General features: G+C 58.2%; 1 protein-coding gene across 5 annotated transcripts in view; it reads left to right on the forward strand.

Moving 5' to 3' along the window:
• LOC144511479 (latent-transforming growth factor beta-binding protein 4-like) overlaps window positions 1–17497 on the forward strand; it is a 175640-nt gene extending 158143 nt beyond the window's left edge. For all 5 annotated transcript variants that reach the window (XM_078241868.1, XM_078241869.1, XM_078241870.1 and 2 more), the window contains 4 exons: window positions 4354–4506; window positions 4647–5132; window positions 13834–13983; window positions 14720–17497. In XM_078241868.1, coding sequence (XP_078097994.1) covers window positions 4354–4506; window positions 4647–5132; window positions 13834–13983; window positions 14720–14880 — 950 coding nt within the window. In that variant the 3' untranslated portion in view covers window positions 14881–17497. The remainder of the gene's footprint in view (window positions 1–4353; window positions 4507–4646; window positions 5133–13833; window positions 13984–14719) is intronic.
• Window positions 17498–19750: the final 2253 nt, after the last annotated feature.

The raw sequence follows: 19750 nt of genomic DNA on the forward strand, positions 1-19750 counted from the left end.
GACACTGACCCCCTCAATCCAGACACTGACCCCCTCAATCCAGACAATGACCCCCTCGATCCGGACACTGACCTCCTCGATCCGGACACTGACCCACTCGATCCGGGCACTGAACCCCTCGATCCGGACAATGACCCCCTCGATCCAGACAATGGCCACCTCGATCCGGAAACTGACCCCCTCAATCTGGACATTGACCCCACCCCTCAATCCGGATACTGACCCCCTCAATCCGGACACTGACACCCACTCAATCCGGACACTGAACCCCTCAATCCGGACACTAACCCCCTCGATCCAGACACTGACCCGTCGATCCGGACACTGACCCCCACTCAATCCGGACACTGACCCCCTCGATCCGGACACTGACCCCCTCGATCCGGACACTCACCCCCTCGATCCGGACACTGACCCCCTTGATCCAGACGCTGACCCCCTCAATCCGGACACTGACCCCCCTCGATCCGGACACTGACCCCCTCGATCCAGACAATGACCCCCTCGATCCGGACACTAACCCCCTCAATCCGGACACTGACCACCTCGATTCGGGCACTGACCCCCTCGATCCGGACACTGACCCCCTCGATCCAGACAATGACCCCCTCGATCCGGAAACTGACCCCCTCGATCTGGACATTGACCCCACCCCTCAATCCGGACACTGACGCCCTCTATCCGGACACTGACCCCCACTCAATCCGGACACTGACCCCCTCAATCCGGACACTAACCCCCTCGATCCAGACACTGACCCCTCGATCCGGACACTGACCCCCACTCAATCCGGACACTGACCCCCTCGATACGGACACTGACCCCCTCGATCCAGACACTGACCCTGTCGATACGGACACTGACCCCCTCGATCCGGACACTGACCCGCTCGATCCGGACATTGACCCCACCCCTCAATTTGGACACTTACACCCTCGATCCGGACACTGACCCTCTCGATCCGAACACTAACCCCCTCGATCCGGACACTGACCCTTCGATCCGGACACTGACCCCCTCAATCAGAACACTGACCCCCTCGATCCAGACACTGACCCCCTCAATCCGGACACTGACCCTTCAATCCGGACACTGACCCCCTTGAACCAGACTCTGACCCCTTCGATCCGGCCACTGACCCCCTCGAACCTCGACGCTGACCCCCTCGATCTGGACACTAACCCCTTCGATCCGGACAGTGACACCCTCGATCCGGACACTAACCCCCTCGATCCGGACACTGACCCTTCGATCCGGACACCGAACCCCACTCAATCCGGACACTGAGCCTTTGACCCAGACACTGACCCCCTCGATCCGGACACTGACCCCCTCGATCCGGGAACTGACCCCCTCGATCCGGACACTAACCCCCTCGATCCGGACACTGACCCCCTCGATCCGGACACTGACCCCCTCAATCCGGACACTGACCCCCTTGATCCAGACACTGACCCCCTCGATCAGGACACTGAGCCCCTTGATCCAGACACTGACCCCCTCAATCAGGACACTGAGCCCCTTGATCCGGGCAGCGAACCCCCCCTCGATCCGGGCGCAGACCCCCCTCGATCCGGACACTGACCCCCTCAATCATGATGCTGACCCTTCAATCCGGACACTGACCCTTTGATCCGGACACTGACCCCCTCGATCCAGACACTGACCCTCTCGATCCGGACATTGACCCTTCGATCCGGACACTGACCCCCTCGATCCAGACATTGACCTCCTCGATCCGGACACTAACCCCCCTCGATCCGGACACTGACCCCCTCGATCCAGACACTGACCCCCTCAATCCGGACACTGACCCCCTCGATCCGGACACTGACCCTTCGATCCGGACACTGACCCCCTCGATCCAGACACTGACCCCCTCAATCCGGACACTGACCCCCTCGATCCTGGCACTGACCCCCTCGATCCTGGCACTGACCCCCTCGATCCAGACACTGACCCCCTCGATCCAGACACTGACTCCCTCGATCCAGACAATGACCCCCTCGATCCGGAAATTGACCCCCTCGATCTGGACATTGACCCCACCCCTCAATCCGGACACTGACGCCCTCGATCCGGACACTGACCCCCACTCAATCCGGACACTGACCCCCTCAATCCGGACACTAACCCCCTCGATCCAGACACTGACCCCTCGATCCGGAAACTGACCCCCACTCAATCCGGACACTGACCCCTCCATCTGGACACTGACCCCTCGATACGGACACTGACCCCCTCGATCCGGACACTGACCCCCTCGATCCGGACATTGACCCCACCCCTCAATTTGGACACGTACACCCACGATCCGGACACTGACCCCCTCGATCCGGACACTGACCCCCTCGATCCAGACACTGACTCCCTCGATCCAGACACTGACCCCCACGATACGGACACTGACCCCCTCGATCCGGACATTGACCCCACCCCTCAATTTGGACACGTATACCCTCGATCCGGACACTGACCCCCTCGATCCGGACACTGACCCCCTCGATCCGGACACTGACCCCCTCGATCCGGACAATGACCCCCTCGATCCGGACACTGACCCCCTTGATCCAGACACTGACCCCCTCAATCAGGACACTGTGCCCCTCGATCCGGACACTGACCCCCTCGATCCGGACACTGACCCCCTCCATCTTGACATTGACCCCATCCCTCAATCCGGTCACTGACCCCCACTCAATCCGGACACTGACACCCTCGATCCGGACACTGACCCCCCCCCCGCCTCGATCTGGCCACTGACCCCTCTCGATCCGGACACTGATCCCATCAGTCAGGACACTGACCCTTCGATCCGGACACTGACCCCCTCGATCCGGACACTGACTCCCTCAATCCGGACACTGACCCCTCAATCTGGACACTGACCCCCCCTTGATCTGGACACTGACCCCTCGATCCGGACACTGATTCCTCTCGATCCGGACACTGACCCCTCGATCCGGGCACTGATCCCTCAATCTGGACACTGACCCCTCTCGATCCAGGCACTGACCCCACTCCTCGATCCGGACTCTGGCCCCTCAATCCGGATACTGACCCCTCGATCCGGACACTGACCCCCTGAATATCATGGAGACAGTTTACAGGGGGCGGGTTAGTTGAGTTGATTCCAGGGGGAGGGGTTTGGGGGTTTGTTCGGGGCGCCGGGTTACCTGGTTGGATTGAGGCTGGAGTCACGTGGAGCAGTGTGAGGATTGGCTGCGGTCCAGTGGTTTCTCTCTGGTTCCAATTCCCAGAATCCTCGAATTCAGTTTGGCAAACGGTGGATTTGAGCAGCATCACATGGCCTCAGGGTCTCACGGCCCCAGGGTCATGACCTCAGGGTCACGGCCTCAGGGTCACGGCCTCGGGCTCCACGGCCTTGGGGTCCCACGGCCTCAGGGTCACGGCCTCAGGGTCACGGCCTCGGGCTCCACGGCCTTGGGGTCCCACGGCCTCAGGATCACGCAGGCTCAGGGTCACATGACTTCAGGGTCCCGACCTCAGGATCATGACCTCAGGGTCACACGGCCTCAGGATTACGACCTCAAGGTCACGACCTCAGGGTCACGACCTCAGGATTACGACCTCAGGGTCACGACCTCAGGGTCAGTGGTTTGCGGTCATGGGACGGGATTCACAAGTGAACAAATTGGATTCCTGCTTTATAATTTTACATTTTCTGCTCTTTCCCCACCCCGACCCTCTCCAAAACTACCTCTCCCCTCACTCTGCTCCTGCTCTCCCCTCGCCTCCCCATTTCCCATCTTAATTTCTCTGATTCCCTTCTCTCCCACCCACTTTCCCCTCCCCACCCCCTTCCCCCACCCCCTTCCCCCACCCCCTTCCCCACCCCCTTCCCCCACCCCCTTCCCCCACCCCCTTCCCCCACCCCCTTCCCCCACCCCCTTCCCCCACCCCCTTCCCCCAACCCCTTCCCCCAACCCCTTCCCCCAACCCCTTCCCCCACCCCCTTCCTCCTCCCTCCCCCCTCCCTCGTCCCCCTCTCTCTCCTCCCCATTCCCCGTCCCTTCTCCACTCTCCCTCCTTTCCCCCTCTCTCCCTCCTCCCACCCACCCTCTCTCCTCCTCGTCCCGCTCCTTTCCCCATCCTCTCCCATTCCTCCCCCACCTCCTCCTCCTCCCTCCTCCTCCCTCCCCCTCTTCTCTCCCTTCTTCTCCCCCTTCTTCTCCCCCCTCTCCTCCCCCTCTCCTTCCCCCTTCCCACTCCTCTCCCCCTCCCCTCCCCCTCCCTCCTCCTCCCCCCGATCTCCCCCTCCCCCTCTCTCCCCCCTCTCCTTCCACCCCCCCCCCCCCCCCCCCCCCCCACACCCCTCCCCCTCTCTCACAGATGTCCACATGGCTCTTTGTTGGCAGGAGGTTGGTCACAACCTCTTGTGCAAAAACCCGTTCCTGGAGAGACGGACCACCTACACAGAGTGTTGCTGCCAGTATGGGGAGGCCTGGGGAATGAACTGTGCCCTCTGTCCCACCAGAAATACAGGTAACTCTGCCCTCTAACCCCCAACGCCTGATGCTGGGACCAAGAGCCCCTTCGCAGTGAGAGGGAGCTGATTGTGACGGGGTGGGAATAAAGGAAGCTTGCTGAGTATTGGACACTAACCTCTATCTGTGTTTCCCCAGAATATCACAATGAGCTGTGTAATTACCTGACCGTGTCGCTGACGGAAGACCAGGGTTACTCCCGAGGGCTGCAATATGAAAACTATGGGCTGCAAATCGGAGCGGAATTCCCGCCGGATTCTCTCGGTCCGAGAGAGTACAGCCTAATCCAACCTCAGATTGGCGACGGCCGCGATTACAGACCCCCAGACAGCGAGGCGTTCCGGCCGCGGGACCCCCCACCCAGGCGGCCAATCTACGACTCCCGGCAGCTTCGCTCTGGGACAGTGTACGGGGGGCAGAGCACTCCCTCTCGCAGTCGCTATCAGCCCCGGACCAGACACGTCGGACAGGGCTACAGAACAAGGAGCGTCCAGACACATGTCCCAGAGGCAGAGACAGCAGAGCCCTGGTCCCGCTATCCACCCAGGGATCCCGCACCGGATATTCCAGAATTCCATTCTCCCAACATCCCTCTGCTGGTCAGCAGCAGGCAGGAATTTCAGAGTAAGCAACGGATATTGCCAGTTCCACTGACAAATCAATGCTCCCGACTTCTCTCTCTGGCCCAGTGTCTCTGTCGCCTCACCTTTCATCAGGTATTCTGATGAATTAGGCCTATAGTGTGTTAGCTTTTATTAACAGGGGGTTGGAATTTAAGAGCTGTGGGGTTATGCTGCAACTGTACAGGACCTTGGTGAGACCACATTTGGAATATTGTGTGCAGTTCTGGTCACCTCACTATAAGAAGGATGTGGAAGCGCTGGAAAGAGTGCAGAGGAGATTTACCAGGATGCTGCCTGGTTTGGAGGGTAGGTCTTATGAGGAAAGGTTGAGGGAGCTAGGGCTGTTCTCTCTGGAGCGGAGGAGGCTGAGGGGAGACTTAATAGAGGTTTATAAAATGATGAAGGGGATAGATAGAGTGAACGTTCAAAGACTATTTCCTCGGGTGGATGGAGCTATTACAAGGGGGCATAACTATAGGGTTCATGGTGGGAGATATAGGAAGGATATCAGAGGTAGGTTCTTTACGCAGAGAGTGGTTGGGGTGTGGAATGGACTGCCTGCAGTGATAGTGGAGTCAGACACTTTAGGAACATTTAAGCGGTTATTGGATAGGCACATGGAGCACACCAGGATGATAGGGAGTGGGATAGCTTGATCTTGGTTTCAGATAAAGCTCGGCACAACATCGTGGGCCGAAGGGCCTGTTCTGTGCTGTACTGTTCTATGTTCTATGTTCTATTCTGTTCTCCAATTCCCCAGAGGATGAAAGACTTACACTCCCTTTCGCACGCCCTACTGCACCCCCCCTCGCGCCCCCCCTCGCGCCCCTCTCACGCCCCCCCTCACCCCCCCGCGTGCACCCCCCACGCGCCCCCCCCGCGCGGCCCCCCTCGCGCCCCCCCTCGTGCCCCCACGCCCCCCCCTCGCGCCCCCCCTCGCGCCCCACCCTTTGCGCCCCCCACTCGCGCCCCAACCTCACGCCCCCCGTCACGCCCCCCCTCGCGCCCCCCCTCGCGCCCCCCCTCGCGCCCCCCTCGCGCCCCCCTCGCGCAGCCCCTCGCGTACCCCCCTCGCACCCCCCCCCTCGCGCACCTCCCTCGCGCCCCCCCCTCGCGCCCCCACGCCCCCCCTCGCGCCTCCCATTCGCGCCCCCACGCCCCCCCCTCGCTCCCCCCCTCGCACCTCCCCCTCGCGCACCCCCCTCACGCCCCCTCCTCACGCCCCCCTCGCTCCCCCCCTCGCCCCACCCTTCGCGCCCCCCTCGCGCGAACCCCCTCGCGCCCCCCCTCGCGCCCCCCCTCGCGCCCCCCCTCACGCCCCCCTCTCACGCCCCCACCTCAAGCCCCCCCTCGCTCCCCCCCTCGCGCCCCCCCTCGCGCCACCCCCTCGTGCGCCCCCCTCGCGCCCCCCATCGCGCCCGCCCCTCGCGCCCGCCCCTCGCACCCCCCCTCGTGCGCCCCCCTCGTGCCCCCCCGTGCCCCCCCTCGCGCCCCCCCTCGCGCCCCCCTCGCGCCCCCCTCGCGCCCCCCCTCGCGCCCCCCCTCGCGCAGCCCCTCACGTCCCCCCCTCGGGCCCCCCCTCGCGCACCTCCCTCGCGCCCCCCCCTCGCGCCCCCACGCCCCCCCTCGTGCCCCCCATTCGCGCCCCCACGCCCCCCCCTCGCGCCCCCCCCTCGCGCCTCCCCCTCGCGTCCCCCCCTCGCGCACCCCCCTCGCGTCCTCCCCTCGCGCACCCCCTCACGCCCCCCTCCTCCCGCCCCCCTCGCTCCCCCCCTCGCCCCACCGTTCGCGCCCCCCTCGCGCGAACCCCCTCGCGCCCCCCTCGCGCACCCCCTCACGTCCCCCTCCTCACGCCCCCCTCGCTCCCCCCCTCGCCCCACCGTTCGCGCCCCCCTCGCGCGAACCCCCTCCTGCACCCCCTCGCGCCCCCCCTCGCCCCCCCCCTCGCGCCCCCCCTCGCGCCCCCCTCTCACACCCCCCCTCGCGCCCCCACTCGCGCCCCTCCTCGCGCCCCCCCTCGCACCCCCCCCTTGCGCCCCCACCTCGCGCCCCCCCTCGTGCCCCCCCTCGCGCCCCCCCTCGCGCCCCCCCCTCGCGCCCCACCTCGCGCCCCCCTCGCGCCACCCCCTCGTGCGCCCCCCTCGCGCCCCCCTCACGCCCGCCCCTCGCGCCCCCCCTCGTGCGCCCCCCTCGTAGACCCCCCCCGCGCCCCCCCACGCGCCCCCCTCACGCCCCCCCTCGCGCCCCCCTCGCGCCCCCCCTCGCGCAGCCCCTCACGTCCCCCCCTCGGGCCCCCCCTCGCGCACCTCCCTCGCGCCCCCCCCTCCGCCCCCACGCCCCCCCTCGTGCCCCCCATTCGCGCCCCCATGCCCCCCCCTCGCGCCCCCCCTCGCGCCTCCCCCTCGCATCCCCACCTCGCGCCCCGCTCGCGCCCCCCTCATGCCCCCCCTCGCGCCCCCCTCGCGCCCCACCTCGCGCCCCCCCTCGCGCCACCTACTCGTGCGCCCCCCTCGCGCCCCCCCTCGCGCCCCCCCTCGCGCCCGCCCCTCGCACCCCCCCTCGTGCGCCCCCCTCGCGCCCATCCCGCGCCCCCCCTCGCGCCCCCCCTCGCGCCCCCCCTCGCGCCCCCCCCCCCCCGGGCCCCCCCCTCGCGCCCTCCCCTCGCGCCCCCCTCTCGCGCCCCCCCCTCGCGCCCCCCTCTCGCGCCCCCACCTCGCGCCCCCCCTCGCGCCCACCCTCGCCCCCCCCTCACGCCCCCCCTCACGCCCCCACGCACCACCCTCGCGCCCCCCATTCGCCCCCCCTCGCGCCCCCCCCTCGCGCCCCCCCTCGCGCCCCCCCTCGCGCTCCCCCTCGCGCAGCCCCTCGCGTCCCCCCCTCGCGCCCCCCCCTCGCGCACCTCCCTCGCGCCCCCCTCGCGCCCCCACGCCCCCCCCATTCGCGCCCCCACGCCCCCCCCTCGCACCCCCCCTCGCACCTCCCCCTCGCGTCCCCCCCTCGCGCACCCCCCTCACGCCCCCCTCCTCACGCCCCCCTCGCTCCCCCCCTCGCCCCACCGTTCGCGCCCCCCTCGCGCGAACCCCCTCGCGCCCCCCCTCGCGCCCCCCCTCACGCCCCCCTCTCGCGCCCCCCTCGCGCCCCCACTCGCGCCCCTCCTCGCGCCCCCCCTCGCACCCCCCCCTTGCGCCCCCACCTCGCGCCCCCCCTCGCGCCCCCCCTCGCGCCCCCCCTCGCGCACCCCCTCGCGCCCCCCCCTCGCGCCCCCCCTCGCGCCGCCCCCTCGTGCGCCCCCTTGCGCCCCCCCTCGCGCCCGCCCCTCGCGCCCGCCCCTCGCGCCCCCCCTCGTGCGCCCCCCTCGCGCCCCCCCCGCGCCCCCCCTCGCACCCCCCCCTCGCGCCCCCCCCCCGGGCCCCCCCCTCGCGCCCTCCCCTCGCGCCCCCCCCTCGCGCCCCCCCCTCGCGCCCCCCCCTCGCGCCCCCCCCTCGCGCCCCCCTCTCGCGCCCCCACCTCGCGCCCCCCCTCGTGCCCCCCCTCGCCCCCCCTCACGCCCCCCCTCATGCCCCCACGCCCCACCCTCGCGCCCCCCATTCGCCCCCCTCGCGCCCCCCCTCGCGCCCCCCCTCGCGCACCCCCCTTGCGCCCCCCCCTCGTGCCCCCTCGCTCCCCCCCTCGTGCCCCCCTCGCGCCCCCCCCATCGCGCCCCCCCCTCGCGCCCCCCCTCGCGCCATTCCCTCGCGCTCCCCCCTCACGCCCCCCCCTCGCGCCCCCCCTCGTGCCCCCCCTCGGGACCCCCCTCGTGCCCCCCCCTCGCGACCCCCCCTTGTACCCCCTCTCGCGCCCCCCCCTCGCGCCCCCCTCGCGCCCCCCCCTCGCGCCCCCCACTCGCGTCGTCCTCGCTCCCCCACTCGCTCCCCCCCTCGTGCCCCCCCCTTGCGCCCCACCCTTCGCCCCCTCCTCGCCCCCCCCTCGCGCCCCCCCCTCGCCCCGCCCCTCGCCCCCCCCTCGCGCCCCCCCGCGCGACCCCCTCACGCCCCCCCTCGCGCCCCCGCCTCGCGCCCCCCCTCGCGCCCCCCCTCGCGCCCCCCCCACACCCCCCCTCGCGCCCACCATCGCGCCCCCCACTCACGTCCCCATTCGCGCCCCCCATCGTGCCTCCCCTCGCGCCCTCCCCTCACTCCCCGCCTCGCGTCCCCCCCTCACGCCCCCCCTCGTGCCCCCCCTCACCCCCCCTCGCCCCCCTCTCGCGCACCCCCCCGCGCACCCCCCCGCGCCCCCCCTCGCGCCCCCCCTCGCGCCCCACCTCGCGCCCCCCCTCGCGCCCCCCCTCGCACCCCCCCTCGCGCCCCCCCCTCGCGCCCCCCCTCGCGCCCCCCCTCGCGCCCCCCCCTCGCGCCCGCCCCTCGCGCCCCCCCTCGCGCCCCCCCTCGCGCCCCCCCTCGCGCCCCCCCCTCTCGCCCCCCCCTCTCGCCCCCCCTCACCCCCCCATCGCCCCCCCCTCGCGTCCCCCCCTCGCGCCCCCCCCTCGCGCCCCCCCCTCGCGGCCCCCCCCTCGCGGCCCCCCCCTCGCGGCTCCCCCCTCGCGGACCCCCCCTCGCGGCCCCCCCCTCGCGGCCCCCCCTCGCGGCCCCCCCTCGCGGCCCCCCCTCGCGGCCCCCCCTCGCGGCCCCCCCTCGCGGCCCCCCCCTCGCGCCCCCCCTCGCGCCTCCCCCTCGCGCCCTCCCCCCTCGCCCTCCCCCCTCGCCCTCCCCCCTCGCCCTCCCCCCTCGTCCGTCCCCCCCCCCCGCACTTCTCCCCCCCCGGCTCTGCCCCCCTCGCAGTCTGTATCATATATTATGTTATAGGTTGTTAAAACAAGTGATGTCGAGGTGCTGGGCGCGTGTTTGAGCGGAACCACACGCACGTTTATTGAGGAGATCGTCACGGGCCAGGATCGAGATCGAGACAGCGTGCAAATCCTGCTGAATACCCGGTGTCACAGTGCGACCATGTGACCGTTCTCTTAAAGGGACCATGCTACCGCACTGTAACTACCCAAATATAGAACGTCCCTCCCCCTTTATTTCTACGGTCACAACAACAATTTGGTGTTTGTACATAGCATCAGAAGTATTCGCTGCATATTAAGCTTTGCAATGTGACTGTATACAACACAATCAACACAAACACTCTGGAGGGTGTCCATTTCTCATTGGTTGTCTATTTCATTCAGGAATTAGGCTGTTTCCAATCCTAGAAATATTCTGATGAATTTCTGTCAATATTTCTTCCCTTGGAAGGGATTCGATATCACTCCCAATGGGGGAACTAGCAGTACAATACAATCATTAGTAATAACAGGTCCCAAACCAGGAGCTGGAGATGGAGGTTCATTTCGAGGCGATTGACAAAGCACGGCGTGAAGCTGGCAACTTATCAGCACGACGTCTCCAAACCTGTTCATCCTCCGTTTGAACCGTGTCTGAAACGGGACCAGTTCCAACCAAGACAATTGCAGAGACCCACTTTTCACTCGGAGTACAGTTACTCATTCCCCTTGCTGGAACTCGTGTCCTTTAGCACTCGCTTGTCTCCTGGCAATTCATGACTTGGTTTCATTCTACTATCGCCGATGTTTCTTGGGGTATTAAAAGATCAAACCTTGTCCTCCACTTTCTCTTCAAGAGCAACAATGCAGGTGAACTCTGTAATCGCGTGTTTAGTATTTCTGTAGGATGCCAAGAAGCTATTAAGACATTGGGTTAACGATCCTTGGTCTCAAAATACTTTCATTGAGTTTTTCAAGAACTGTACAAATCTTTAAGCTAAACCAATAGCAGATGGATTACAGAGTGCTGATTTGATATGTTGAATACGACTCACTCTTGAGACAATCTTCAAATACTTGTGAAGCAAATTGTAAACTATTGTCACTGACAATTTGTTCCGTTACCAAACCTTTGTGAACGTCTCATCAAGTTTTTCGATAGTTTGCTCAGTGGTGGTGGATTTCATCACCGCAACTTCTGGCCATTTGAGTGCCTGTCAATTACAACCAAGAGCATGTAACCCTCAAACGGATCAGCAAAGTTAATATGTAAGTGTTTCCAGGGCACTTTAGGCCATTGCCAAGGTCGTATAGCTGACAACGATGGCAACCTCCTCACAAGAGCACATGACTGGCACTGTCTACTTTTCCCTCTACCTGGGCATCAACACCTGGACACCAAAAGTACCTTTGAGCAAGTTCCTTCATTTAGACAATGCCAGGACGCCCTTCATGCAGTTGCTCCAACAATTCTTGTTGTAAGTTAGGATCACTGAGTCCCCACAACAAGCACCACGTTGAACTGTCAACTCGAGCTTCCTTGACTACGTAGTTTTAGCTCAGGATGTGTTAGAGCTATCCTCCCCTTCCACTCCATATCCATCCCCTTTCCCATCACCGATCATTCCTGGTCTGTCTTTGGAATTGTGATGATGTCACATATACATTATCTATCTGGGAGAAATATAAAATGTCAGGAACACAGCTGGGTGGCGTGTGTCCAGCAGACAAAGGCAAATGCGATAAGATATCCACATTAGCGTGGCTCTCTGACTGCTGACACTTTGTTGTATGAATGTGCTGACAAGATGGCAGACTATGGGCAGGATTTTATGGCCTCACTCAAATGAGACCGGAAATTCCCGCCGGGGGTCCACGGACATTTTCGTTGTCCGCCCCTCGACCGCTCTGATTCACTGGTGGACGGGGCGCTAGAATTCCAGCGCACGTTGCAATCTACCTGTAGCGAGTGAAGGTTTACCTTTATACGGCTCACAAATTGTTATTAACAGTCAATGATCTGTCAATAAGGTAAAATAATGAGCAGACAGGTTCTGATGGAACTCTCAAATTCCAATAATAATACTGTGCTTCTTTATCCAAGTGAGCGGAGTTAGATTCTGCACTACTCCCGCTTGGAAATAAGTGGACGTATTAGTGAGAGGCAACATGTGTCTCACGAACTTGACCAAGTTTTTCAAGGAAGTGACAAAGATGATTGTGGGTAGGGCAGTTGATGTTGTCTACATGGACTTCAGTAAGGCCTTTGAATAATGAATAGAGAATAATGTTCTTCCAGGGCTCTCACCAATTGCCCAAGGATTTTGGTATTAGACTTTTCACCCGGAGGAAACCCACGCAGACACGAGGAGAATGTGCAAACTCCACACAGACAGTGACCCGAGGCCAGGAATCGAACCCGGGTCCCTGGCACTATGCTAACCACTGTGCCACCGTGCTGCCCATGTTTCTACCTGTTGCTGATCCTACCCTACCACTGAATATCAAAATTTGAGCTGCCCACCTCCTCTTCCACCCGCCCCTCACCCCCCGCCCCCCCATCCTCCACCCCTCACCCCCTTCCCTTCCTCTCCCCCCTCCCCCCCCCCGCCCCGCCACCCTCCACCGTCCCCACATTTGCAACTTGAACATTTATTTTTTATCTTTGTGTTTTTCTGAACCCGACTCACTGCTGGTTTATTGGGTGTTGAAGCTGAGGGTGTGATAACAAGTAATGGCGAGGGGTTAAACAGAACCAACACACAGGTTTAGTGAGGAGTTGTTCACGGCACAGGGCTAAGATCCACACTGCCCACAAAGCCCACAATGTAATTATTCTCTTAAAGGAACTACATAATTGTTCTCTTAAAGGGACCATGCTACTACACTGTAACTATCCAAATATGTATCATCCCTTCCCCCTTCCCTCTTCTCCTCCTCTTCCCCTTGCACCCACTCTACTTCCCCCCCACCTCCCCGCCCTGCTCTCTACCTCCCAGCTCAAGGATCTAATCTTGACAGACAACTCTGTGCCCTGGGGCATTACTTCATATCCATCCGTTGTCTAGTGCTAGGACTGTGTTCCTCCTCTCACTGTCAAACTTTTTCATTCCAATCATTTGTTCTTGGGTGTTTATGGGGAAGTATTCAGCTGTTCCCTTTGCTTGGTCCTGCCAACCTGCTGCAGACCCCACGTAGCATGGGACACCTTGAATAGGGTTCAGAGACGGGCAGTCTGCGGCACATGGGCAAACTCGCCACCGCTTTTAATATGGTTCAGTTTAGCTCAGAATAAACGGGGAACTATAGCAACCAGAAGACTAAGGAAATTTGGCATGTCAGCTACAACTCTCACCAACTTTTACAGATGCACCAAAGAAAGCATTCTTTCTGGTTGTGTCACAGCTTGGTATGGGCTCCTGCTCTGCCCAAGACCATAAAAAACTACGTAAGGTCGTGAATGTAGCCCAATCCTTCACGCAAACCAGCCTCCCATCCATTGACTCTGTCTACACTTCCCGCTGCCTCGGCAAAGCAGCCAGCATAATTAAGGACTTCACGCACCCCGGACATTCTCCCTTCCACTTTCTTCCTTCGGGAAAAAGATACAAAAGTCTGAGGACACGTACCAACCGACTCAAGAACAGCTTCTTCCCTGCCGCCATCAGACTTTTGAATGGACTTACCTTGCATTAAGTTGATATTTCTCTACACCCTAGCTGTGACTGTAACACTACATCCTGCACTCCCTCCTTTCCTTCTCTATGAACAGTATGCTTTGTCTGTACAGCGCGTAAGAAACAATACTTTTCACAGTAAATACATGTGACAATAAATCAAATCAAATCAATCAAAAGTTAACAATACACACATTTACATTCTCTGCCTTTAATCGCAGACCAGTTCCAACGTTACGAGGGTCTCCAAGCTGAAGAATGTGGGATCCTGAATGGCTGTGTGAACGGCAAATGTATCCGTGTTCCTGAAGGCTTCACCTGTGATTGCGATGATGGTTATCAACTTGACATGACCAAGATGGCATGTGTCGGTATGGAGTTGGGCAGTGGGCAGGGATGCACTGAGGGTTGTGAACACGTTGGTACAGGGGCAGTAGTACAATGGGCTGTGGGGAGGATTTGCCGGGGGGGGTGGTACTTGGTGGGAGGGTTTGGTCTGGCGTGGGGGGTTTGGTCTGGGGTGGGGGGGTTTGGTCTGGGGTGGGGGAGTTTGGTCTGGGGTGGGGGGGTAGATGGGGCTGGATGGGGCATGTGTAGAGGAGAAGGCGAGGTGGAATTTGATAGGATAGTCTCTGGACCAATCAAACACTTTCGATAGGTGACATGATCAAAGTGACTCTGTTCTCCTCTCCCTTTAACCCCATCATCGGGGGAGTGTGTGAGGGGGTGTGTGAGGGAGTGCTGAGGGCTTGCATGAGGGCTTGCATGTAGGGGCGCATGAGGGAGTGCTGAGGGAGTGATGAGGGAGTGATGAGGCAGTGTGTGAGGGGGTGTGTGTGGGGATGTCCCCTGGAGAGCATTGGCTTCTGGCGTGGCTGTAATTGGCATAAATTACACCAATGAAGCCAACATCCTATCAATTAACAAGACACGGCGTCCATTAATGAGCAATCTGTTATTCATACATTGCAGCAGTGTGTGAGGGGGAGCGCTGAGGGGAAGCGCTGAGGGATTATTGAGGGAGTGCTGAGGGATTATTGAGGGAGTGCTGAGGGCTATGTGTCCAATATCTTACCCGGATGCTGAACTCTTCTCCTTCGGTTTCAGATATAAATGAATGTGACGAGGTGGATGACCCCAAGACCCTCTGCAGAAATGCCAAGTGTGCCAACACGGACGGTTCCTACCGTTGTATCTGCTTACGGGGCTTTGTGTTGTCACGGCAGCCCAACTACTGTGTAGCAGTGCAACAGAGAGTGGGCCAGTGAAACCAAAGATTCAGATTTAGCATCAATTCCACGTCTATCGGTCAGGGGGATGTTGTAGAATAAGCAGGGTGGGAGCTATTTATTTTCCTGTTGTTTAATTGATATTGGACAACACCAAGAAAGGGATATAATCGATCACAGCCCCATGGAATGAGGCAGAGAGCCCAGACACTCAATCCTACAAACTCCCTTCCCTAATTTTTAGGTTCCATTGGGCTTCATTCCAACTGCTGGAGGATTAATCCCCAAATCCCCTTGTGTTTGTTACATATCGAGGGGACTTTCCTTTTATTCAGAGAGGAAGATCTATCTTCACTGGGTCACTTCTCAATGATGTGGAGATGCCGGCGTTGGACTGGGGTAAACACAGTAAGAAGTTTAACAACACCAGGTTAAAGTCCAACAGGTTTATTTGGTAGCAAAAGCCACACAAGCTTTCGGAGCTCTAAGCCCCTTCTTCAGGTGAGTGGGAATTCTGTTCTCTGTTTGTGAACAGAATTCCCACTCACCTGAAGAAGGGGCTTAGAGCTCCGAAAGCTTGTGTGGCTTTTGCTACCAAATAAACCTGTTGGACTTTAACCTGGTGTTGTTAAACTTCTTACTCACTTCTCAATAACAGAAATCTGTTTCTAAAGATCGAGTGTTGTCAGAAATACCTGGTCTGATTTTTACCAAATGTTATTGATTGTTGGGATTGAAGGAGAATTTTCCTGGCCACTGTTTGGTCTAACTCTGGGATATTCCTATTCAGCAGGGTAAGAATTTCTCACTGTGTAACTGTACAGTGTCACTGTGTATTCAACAGGCTTTTATACCCAAAGAACGCCTGCCAATTTTCTCCCCCCTCCCCCTGTGTTCAACACCAGGAAGGTCCTTCAATTCCTCATATTGAATCTGTGTCAGTGACAGGCTATTCAACAATGAAGCTACCAATTCAAGCGTCATAACCCAATGGCCACCAACTTGCACTGGATGGTGATGGGAGATTTGACCCCCTGATTGCCCAAGGGGTGTTAAGTGTCCCAACGGATGACTCAACGTAGACACGCAATCAAACCTGACCCTGTAAAACTCAGCAAGCTGCAGGCAACAACCTGTTCTGGCATCAGTCAGTCCGTCAATCTCTCTCCGAGAGGTCGGCGATGATGTGTCACAGATACGGTGACACAGATACCATCTGATTGTTAATCCGGGTAAAACCTCCGAGGACCCACTGACCCGTGTCCTAATCACGGAGAGTGTGGATTCAAAAGTGTAAATATCTCTCTGCCAGTCAGAACCCTCTTTAAATCCCAATCCTTCTTTGGCTTAATGTTTGTGTACCTGGTATTGGCCTGGGGCAGCTCCTACAATTGAAAGATTCTGAAATTGTGCTCAAACTGAGATGCATCACAATGTCAATGATTGAAAATGTAGGGACTGCCTTCCCTGAGTAAAGCTTCCTCCTGCAACCTGTGACCTTTAAAAGTCAAAAATTACAACCTCCTATCCCTCTGCTGTGTTCATATTTATCACCTTCTTTCCTTCTCTTTTTAACCAGGATACGCTCTGTGCCCAGACCTTGGCTTCTCACTGTTGATTTCTCAAAGAAACTCAATTCGTTGAAGGTAAATAGCGATTCGGAGACCAGAATGGCCAAAAAGGGGGGGGAGCGGGAAGCTAACAGTTTAACATCTTACCTCAGAGGCTGTGAGAGCAGGGAGTGGATAAATGACCAACATTGGGCATTCTCCCTCCACCCAAACCCCCGAGATGACCATGTAATAGTAACATACCATCCAAATTGACCAATCCAAGGCTCCAATTGGACTCCAATTTTACCCAATCAGAGTGAAACAGGGAAAAGCAGCTGGATTGGTTGATCCAGAGATGAGAATCTGGTTGTCAATCCCTGTGTGGGGGAACTGCTTCAAACAAATTAGTGACACTGGCCGGAATTTTCCCGGCACGCCCGCCCCAGAATCAGGGCAGGCGAGGCTCGCAGAACAGCATTCCCCATTGGGCGGGTGAAACGGTAAAATTCCAGCAACTGAGTCTAACCCCTCTGTCTCTTTCTCATCCGCTATCCCCAACTCTCTAATCCTCCCTCTGTCTCTCTCTGGATGCCATTCCTGTTATCAGTGTCATTCCTGCAGGAGGGAACACTTACATTTCTCTTGTAACTGGACTGAGATCAGAACAATGGGATATTTTCGAAAGGAAATTTGAGGAGTGATATTCCCACCAAATTCCAGAAGCGGTAAAACTGAGATGATAATTTTCACGGTGATGGGGGTTATTTCTCCAGGTTTACACTCTGTACAATCTGTGCTGACCCGGCTCGGAACCAGATCCATGAATTTGGTCTCACACTGTACCTGATCTGCATTTTGCCACAATATTCCAGCTGTAGAATAGCGCTGGAACTGAAGTACGTTGGGGGTTCGTCAGATATCACACAAGCTTTGACACATGTTGGTGGCTATGGATATATTCGTTCACTATAAAGCTACATATTTTGTATATGTTTGTTTATGAATAATGAGGACATCTTTTTTTTTACACTTTTGGTTTAATGTATTGTTTCTCTACGTTTTTAATCAACTCACATTTAAAACTGAAATAAAGTATGTCCGAAATATTGTTTTGGTTTCAATGAGGCTGATTTTGAGCGACAAAGATACGGGAGTTTTTAACAGGAATGGAACATTATTTTCCCATTTGTACTGGCAATATGGATGAGATGGGTTGATTTCCCGTTTCTAGTTTCCCTGAGGAGTTAATGCTGACATTTCTGCCAAAGCTGGTGTAACTGACATCAATCCGTCTCGGCAAGTTTATTTCTTAACCACTTTGATGAGGGAGTGAAGGGGAGTGATATGAAGAATGGGTTGAGACAGCAAGTTCCAAACCCGAGAGAGAGTCACCAGTGAACCAAGAACAACAAAGAACAAAGAAAAGTACAGCACAGGAACAGGCCCTTTGACCTTCCAAGCCCGTGACGATCATGACGCCCAAACTAAACTGAAAGAAACCTTCCGCCCTTACTCGGTCCGTATCCCTCTATTCCCTCCCTGTTCATGTACCCATCCAGATGCCTCTTAAATGTTGCCATGATGTGGAGATGACGGCGTTGGACTGGGGTGGGCACAGTAAAAAATCTCACAACTCCAGGTTAAAGTCCAACAGGTTTATTTGGAATCACGAGCTTTTGGAGCGCTGCCCCTTCATCAGGTGAGTGCAGGAGCAGCACTCTGAAAGCTCATGATTCCAAATAAACTTGTTGGACTTTAACCTGGTGTTGTGAGACTTTTAACTGTGTCCACCCCAGTCCAATACCGGCATCCACACATCATACAAATTTGATCCTCCAAAATGCATCACCTCGCATTTGTCCAGACTAAACTCCATCTGCCATTTCTGTGTCCAAGTCTCCAATCCATCTACATCCTGTTGTATCATCTGACAATCCCCGGCACTATCAGCAACTCCACCAATCTTCGTGTCATCCACAAACTTACTCATCAGATCACCCACATTTTCCTCCAGATCATTTCTATATACTACAAACAGCAGAGGTCCCAGCACTGATCCCTGTGGAACACCACTCTTGTCTTTATCCAAGACTACCTGAAATCTTATGGAATTATGGTTGCTAAGCCCAGAATGTGGAGTTTTAAACAATCGACTGCTTTTGATTTCCGCCGGCAACAAATGAATCCGGTTTAATAAAATGATTCCAGGGTTCACCCTTATTTCTTGGTTGCTGTTTGCTGCATTGTGAGTGAGCAAGTTTAGAGTCATAGTCATAGAGCCATAGAGGTTTACAGCATGGAAACAGGCCCTTCGGCCCAACTTGTCCATGCCACCCTTTTTTTTAAAACCCCTAAGCTAATCCCAATTGCCCGCATTTGGCCCATATCCCTCTATACCCATCTTACCCATGTAACTGTCTAAATGCTTTTTAAAAGACAAAATTGTACCCGCCTCTACTACTACTTCTGGCAGCTCGTTCCAGACACTCACCACCCTCTGTGTGAAACAATTGCCCCTCTGGACACTTTTGTATCTCTCCCCTCTCACCTTAAACCTATGCCCTCTAGTTTTAGACTCCCCTACCTTTGGGAAAAGATAACTTTGGATTTCCAAACCTGGCTGAAACATCTCAAGCTTTCAAACTGGGAGAGATCCACTGGATTCCCACTCCTGATCCAGCACCCAATCCCCATCACTCCCTGGAAAACTTTCATCTGCTTCACAATTTCCTCAGGTTTAAATAACATGTCTGTTCAGCCCAAGAATAGAATCACTGAGGAACATTGAAAGTTGGCCGTGCCTTTGCTTTGTGATCATTTTCTGCCCGTCCTGGGTCGAGTATTTATCGTGAGGTCACTGGGCTTGTGTCCAACTTCACCCTAAAGGCAACAGCATCCCATTGGACTTTCAACTCCCAACCTCTGAGTGACCAGTCCAGTTATAGAGCCACTACACTGCTGTCGAAAGCTCAGTCTGAGAGACAAGGGAGCAAATCCCAGCTAAGATTTCAATTAAATCTGTTCAAATAAAATTGGTGGAATTGACAGGAATTGTGGCCGATACTGGTTATTGTCAATCCAGGCCATCACGGCGAGTGCGGCTGCTGTTACACTTAGTTATCCCACCATTACTCATCGCAAGCAAGCATGTTATTATTACAGAGTTTCGGCTGCTCCAGATCTCCCGGGATTCCCGATCCCGGGCAGGAGATAGTTCGGAACCTGCAGTCAGATTCGGTTAAATCCTCCCCCATTGGTTAGAATTAGCACACATATCAATCACAGACTCTCAAACAGGCCCTTTGATAAAATAGGACATCTGAGTCAATGATTGGAAAATTACTTCCCTTTTGAAC

This window comes from Mustelus asterias, chromosome 24, assembly GCF_964213995.1.
Source record: "Mustelus asterias chromosome 24, sMusAst1.hap1.1, whole genome shotgun sequence".
Taxonomy (NCBI): Eukaryota; Metazoa; Chordata; class Chondrichthyes; order Carcharhiniformes; family Triakidae; genus Mustelus; species Mustelus asterias.